The sequence below is a fragment of the Molossus molossus genome, unplaced genomic scaffold, assembly GCF_014108415.1.
Source record: "Molossus molossus isolate mMolMol1 unplaced genomic scaffold, mMolMol1.p scaffold_m16_p_1, whole genome shotgun sequence".
NCBI lineage: Eukaryota > Metazoa > Chordata > Mammalia > Chiroptera > Molossidae > Molossus > Molossus molossus.
The window spans coordinates 58,603,972-58,611,097 of NW_023425344.1; the positions used below are offsets into that span (position 1 = coordinate 58,603,972).

At 37.5% G+C, this 7,126-nt stretch overlaps 1 protein-coding gene across 1 annotated transcript; it reads right to left on the reverse strand.

Moving 5' to 3' along the window:
• Positions 1-5,197: 5,197 nt before the first annotated feature.
• Positions 5,198-6,925, reverse strand: GK2 (glycerol kinase 2). Its single transcript, XM_036281673.1, has one exon. The coding sequence runs from the start codon at positions 6,857-6,859 to the stop codon at positions 5,198-5,200; it is 1,662 nt and encodes a 553-aa protein (XP_036137566.1). The 5' UTR covers positions 6,860-6,925.
• Between the last annotated feature and the right edge of the window lie 201 nt (positions 6,926-7,126).

The following is a 7,126-nucleotide window of genomic DNA, read 5'->3' on the forward strand; positions in this document are numbered from 1 at the left end:
CTATGAAAAACAGTATCAGAATTAGATGCTTTTCGTTCTCCTGGTTAGTGTTGGAGCTCATGTTGTCTCACTCACACATATGCCTGACATTAAATGATGACTGGCTGTTTTATAATATGCATGTGATGAAACCCCATCATCATAATTTAAGCATGTAGTTCTGCTTATTGGCAATATAGAGAAATTATTAATTAGCTAATTTTATAATAGAATACACAGAAGCTCGTTATATCCTTGGGGCAAAAAACTATAATTTACCAATATCATATAATTTAAATTATGAAAATGAAACATACAGGCAAAGATATGAAAAAAGGAAAGCTGATAATCACAGGAGTATAATATTGAGGGAGTGAGAATGAGATCTGAATCTGAGGATTTCAGCCTGATTTTCTTATGATATCTTTGCTTGTGACTCTTCCTAAGGTCCTTTGCAGCAGCTCCCAGACTGAGAATTCTGACCAAATAAATGAAATGGGAAATTAATTTGCTTTAAATGATATAAGACATTATCATGTATTTCTCCAGCCTCATCATACAAGGGACTTCCAATAGAGCTCATAGACCTAGAGACAGGAATCAACAACACCCCACGTAGAATCGGTGAGGAAACATCACTGTGCATAAAAGAGAAAATAAAAGGTTAACCTACTTGCGCCAACTTTGGTTATATTCCTTCAGAGTTTGAAGACACTTTTTTTCTTTTGTAAAAAACAGTTTTATTGAGGCATAATTGATCCTAAAATAAACTGCACATATTTAAAGTATTCAATATGATTAATTTTGACATGCATATTCACCTTTGAAAGCATCACCATAATTAATATAATGAACATATTCATCACCCCCTAAATTCTCTTTGTGCCCTGTATAATCATGCCTCCTACCCCTTCCTGCCTCCTACTCATCCCGCACCTCCCCCACTATTCCCAGGCAACCATTGATCTGCTTTCTGTCATACAATAGTTTGCATTTTCTAGAATTTTATATGAATGGAATCAAACACTATGCATATAATCTGGCTCATTTCACTTGGCTTACTTATTTGGAAATTATTCTATATTATAGTGTATATTAATAGTTACTAAGTAGTCTGTCATTGTATATACCATGAATATACCATGATTTGTTTATCCATTCACCTGTTGGTGGACATTTGAAATGTGTCCAGTTTTGGGCTATAACAGAGTAAAGTGTTAAGAACAAATCTTTATAAGGCATGTTTTTATTGCTCTTGGGTAAATACCTAGAATAATATGATAGATGTTTATTTTTTAAGGCAGTGTTAAACTGTTTTCTAAAATGTTTGCATCATTTTATATTTCCAGCAGAATCATATGAGAGATTTAGTTCTTCATCTTTAACATGATTGATTATCTTTTTAAGTTTAGGCATTCTAGTAAGTGTGTAGTTGTATCTAATGTGAGTTTTCTTTCTCAGTCTGTTAATATGGTGAAATACATTGATTGAGTTTTCTAATTATACTGATTCATTATCCTAGCTTTACATTCCCCCACTTGGTCATGATATCTAATCATTTTGTTAAAAAAATTTTTTTTTTTCTTTATTGATTTTAGAGAGAGAGGAAGGGAGAGGGAGAGAGATAGAAACATGGATGACAGAGAACATCGATTGGCTGCCTTCTGTACACCCCCCACTGGGGATTGAGCCCACAACCTGGATATGTGCTCTGACCAGGAATCGAACTGGCAACCTCTTGGTGCATGGGTCGACGCTCAACCACTGAGCCATACCAGCCAGGCTCTAATCGTTTTTATATATTGTTAGATTAATTTTGCTAAAATTTTGTTCAGATTTTTTTCATCTAGATTTATAAAGAATACTGATCTGCGGTTGTTTTTTTCTTGTAATGTCTTTTTTCTGGTGTTGGAATCAGAGTAATGTTGCAATACTGGCCTCATAGAATAAGTTTGAAACTGTTCCCTCCTTTTAAGTTTTCTGGAAGAGTTTTTATAGAAATTTCTTCATTGTTGAAGCCATTAGAGCTTGGAGTTTACTTTGTGGGGAGATGTTAAAGTAAAAATTCAATTTATTGAATAGATATAGACTCATTCAAATGATCTATTTGTTTAAGTTTTGGTAGTTTATGTTTTCCTTTTTATCTAAGTTGTCAAATTTACTGACATAAAGGTTTCTATCTTCCTGTATTATCATTTTAATATCCATAGAATCTATAAGGATATCATTCTCATTCCTGAGATTGATTATTTTAGCCATTTCTTTATTTTCTAATCAGTCTGGTTAAAAGTTTATCAATTTACTGATATTTCAAAAGAATCAACTTTTGGTTATATTGATTTTTGCTATTGCTTTTCTGTGTTCCATACCATTGATTATTGCTCTCGTCTTTATTTTTTTTCCACCTACTTTATATTTGTTATTTTATTTCTAGTATCTTAATTTGAAATATGTTTTCTCTTCTAATATAGGACTTTTGTCCTATAAATTTCTCCCTAAGTGTTGCTTAAGTAAATATCTCATAAATTTTCATATGTTGTGTTTTCATTTTCATTGTATTCCAAACACTTTCTATTTTCCCTTTTTATCTCTTTAACTCATGTAGTATTTAAAAATTTATCTGTTTTCCAAATGTTTGGAGAGTTTCCAGAAACCTTTATTGACTTATAATTCCAATGTACTCAGGCAGTATATTTTGTATGAAATCTTTTAAATTTATTGAGGCTTGGTTAATGGCCTAAATGAGGCCATTATCATAAATATTTGGTAAATATTTCATGTGCATTTGAAAAATAATATGTATTCTCCTATTGTTGGGTGGTATGTTCTATAAATGTTATTTAAGTTGTTTAATAGTATTGTTCAGATCTTCTGTATCTTATTAAATTAGTCTACTTGTTCCATCAGATGTTAAGGAAGAAATGTTGAGACCTTACTATAATTCCAGATGTATCTACTTTTCCTTTAAGTTCTATCAGATTTTGCTTTATGAATTTTGAAGCTCTGTTTTAGGTACATAAATATTTTGGATTGTTATATCATCTAGATGAATCAACTCCTTTATTAGTGCAAAATGAGCTTGCTTATCACTGGTATAGTCTTTGCTCTGAAATTTACTTTCTGACATTAACATAGCCACTCCAACTTTCTATTAATATTAGCATATTATATCTTTTATCTTTCTTTTTAACTATTTTTTCTCTATATTTGAAATGTGTTTCTTGGAGGCAGTATGTATTTCTTATTTTTTATCTGATTAGACAATCTTGCTTTTTTTTAATCCTCACCTGAGAACATTTTTTTTGATATTTTGTTCCGATAGAGTGGGAGGGAGGGAGAGAGAGAGAGAAAGAGAGAGAGAGAAACATCGATGTGAAAGGGACACATCAAGTGGTCACCACCCACACGACCCAATCAGGGCTGGGGACAAACTGCAACCGAGGTACATGCCCTTAGAGGGAACCGAACAGGGGTCTTTCTAGGGCGACAATCTTGCTTTTTAATTGAGGTAATTAGACCACTAATTTAATGTGCTTATTCATATAGTTAGGTTTAAATATATTTTCCTGCTGTTTCTTTCTTTTTAATCCTTACCTGAGGATATGTTTTTTGTTTTTGTTTTTTAATCCTTGCCTGAGGACATTTTTCCATTTTTTGTTCAGATAGAGTGGGAGAGAGAGAAACATTGACATGAAAGGGACACATCAAGTGGCTGCCACCCCCATGACCCAACCAGAGCTGGGGACAAACGCAACCGAGGTACATGCCCTTAGCGGGAACTGAACCTGGGTCTCTCTGGACCACAGGCCAATGCTGTAACTGCTGAGCCAAACCGGCCAGGGCATGTTTTTATTGACATTAGAGAGAGAGAGAAAGGAGGGAAAGAGAATCATTGATTGATTGCCTCCTGTATGCACCCTCACCAGGGATTGAATCCATACCTACGTACGTGCCCTGACTGGGTATTGATCCTGTAACCTTTTAGTGTAAATCGTCACCTGAGGACATTTTTCCATTTATCTTCAGACACAGTGGGAGGGAGAGAGAGACACAGAGAGAGGAAAGAGAAACATTGATGTGAGAGAAACACATCGACTGGTTGCCTCCAGCATGACCCAACCAGGGCTGGGGATGAACTGCAACCGAGGTATGTGCCCTTGACCACTGAGCCAAACTGGCCAGGGCATAATATTCCACAATTTCCTTTCAGCATACACCCACCTAAGTCAGTTAAATAAAAAGATAAAATGTAAGTAATTTAGTTGAAATCATAATACACTTTTTAAAAATAACAACATAAAACTTAATTTTTAAATACTGCCTCTTTAAGAAAAAGTTTGTCCTGGTAAGTAATATACATACACATTGCCCCAAAATACACATAAATGTTTACACTAAAAGATTTATGTATCTAGTGGTTCACTTAAGACTACCCTCTATGTGTGCTTATGTTATAAATAGGCTACTCTATATATATATGATGTATATAAGCATATATGTTATACATACTAAGTAAAGTACATAAAATGGAAAGATGAAAAGAGAAAAACTAGGAAAAAATATTTTTCTTTCTGTAGGATCTATACAGCAAATCAGTGCAATTAGTGAGACCTTGTAAAATGTCTGAAGAATTTTAATTTGGCAGATATTTTTCCAGGAAAATATCTAACCTATAAGAATACTAAATTTCTCTTGTAAGAATTTATGTTTCCATTAAACATTCAGTAAAGATATTGTGATGTCCCTAATACACACAAAATAGGACTTTGGTGCCTATTAAAAACAATGACAAGTCCCTCAGTTTGGGCAAGTTAGTTGCATCTCTTAATCAAGTGTGTATAGTACAAAGAATCAAATCCTGGTCCATAGTGTTAGAAAATGTTTGGTGAAAGATTCCACATATTCAGAAAGAATATTCAGAAAGGATCCGAATATTCTTTATTCTGGAGGGCATGGAACAGAATTTTATGACAATGGACGGAGTTAGCCCCCATTGCGTCTGGTTCCATCTTGACTGTCAACATTGAAAAAACACACCAAATGTTTCTATAGTGATTTTTGCAGTAATTTATTTACTTCAAGCCACAGGTCTACTTGTAGGGTTCTCAAAAGTCATGCAGCAAGTACTTTATAAATAAATGCAGAGTCTATGATGGTGTCATCACATTAAGAGAATTGCTGGCTTCTTTAATTATGTAAAAGCTCATGCTTGGTATTATTATGGTATACCTGAGATGTACCTTGCTCCAATTAGTATTATCATGCTACTCACTATGAAAAAACCCAAGGGCAGACTAGAGAAGGCAGGAGAATCACCATTTTCAGTAGACTGAGTTGTAACCCAACCCATTGACTTCTGCATAGCTTTCTTCCATGTAGAATAACGACTTTCACTTTCCATGGCATTTATCTGTGGCTCAATCCGTTCCATTACAATGTCTGACAGATCCTCAGGTTCAAGACTCCAAATGTCCACCCCTTTTGCAGCTCCTGCTGCCATGGCGGCTCCCAGAGCAGTTATTTCAGGCATAATGGGTTTTATTACTGGAATGTGCAGAATGTCTGCTTGTAGTTGCATAAGAATTTTGTTGTTGGTCATTTTTCCATCTACCTGCAAATGCCTGAGTGGAATTCCACAGTCGCGGTTCATGGCATCCAAAATCTCTCGAGTTTGGAAACAAACAGCTTCTAATGCAGCAAAAGCAATATGACTTTTATTGGTGAACTGAGTGAGACCACAGATGATCCCTCTTGCACTGGGATCCCAATAAGGTGCATATAACCCCGAAAAGGCTGGGATGAAGTAGCAGCCAAAAGAAGAACCTGCTTCTATAGCAAGTTTTTCAATTTCTTCTGAGGTCTCTATAATTCCGAGATTGTCTTTGAGCCAGCGAATAACAGCACCAGCTATAGCAACAGAACCTTCCAGCGCATAGCATACTGGCTTGTCTTTACCTAATTTGTAAGCCACTGTGGTCAGAAGACCATGATCAGAAAATACACACTTACGACCTGTATTACACAGTAAGAAACAACCTGTTCCATACGTGTTTTTGGCTTGTCCTTCCTGGAAGCACATTTGTCCCACTAGTGCAGCAGACTGGTCCCCCAAACACCCAGATATTGGTACATCTTCTAAGGACCCAGCTTTCATTTTGCCATAGATCTCAGAAGAACTGCAGACATTTGGAAGAATGCTCATCGGAATTTCAAAAAAGTCGCAGAGCTCTTTATCCCATTCCAAAGAATGAATGTTGAACAGCATCGTCCTGCTTGCATTTGTCACATCGGTGCAGTGGACACCTCCATTGACTCCTCCTGTCATATTCCAGATGAGCCACGAATCAATGGTCCCGAAAAGAGCTCTCCCTTCCTCAACAGCCTTTTGAACTGTTGTCACATTGTCAAGAAGCCAGCGAACTTTCACGGCACTGAAGTAAGTGCTAAGGGGAAGGCCTGTCTTGGACTTGACGAAGTTGTTATTTCCCGGGATTTTCTTACTGAGCGTCTCCACGGTGGACTGGGTGCGGAGGTCGAGCCACGCCACCGCATTGTAGAGCGGCTCTCCGGTGAACTTGTCCCAAATCAGAGTGGTTTCCCTCTGGTTGCTGACACCGATGGCTTTTATGTCGGCTACATCAACACTCAGTTCGCTAAGCTGCGCACACGTTCTCTCTATGCACTCGTAGACGGACTGGATGATTTCCTTCGGGTTTTGTTCCACCCATCCTTCTTTTGGATACTCTTGTGTAAATTCTACTTGTTGGTGACTAAGGAGCTCCGCTGTTTTTGGATTGAAAACCAGAAAGCGGGAGGAGTTAGTCCCCTCGACCACTGCCCCCACCAACGGCCCCACAACTGCCTTCTTTGGGGCGGCCATGAAACCAGTCGCTAGGCTCAGCCGCTCCGCCGTCGTTTCCAGGTGCTGGGGGCGTGTGCGGGGGGAGGGGCACGCAGCGCCCCAGGAGGCTAAGGCGCAGGCGCAGTGGCTACCTGGGCTGTACCTGCAGCCGCTGGAGGCAACCGTTGTCCTTTAGCAGGTGCTGTATCTTCTCACCCCACTCCCTACCCCCACCCCCAACTACTCAGTTATCTTTCAAGGAAGTTTTAGTTGTTTTTAAAAGTCACATATTTACGCACGTAATTA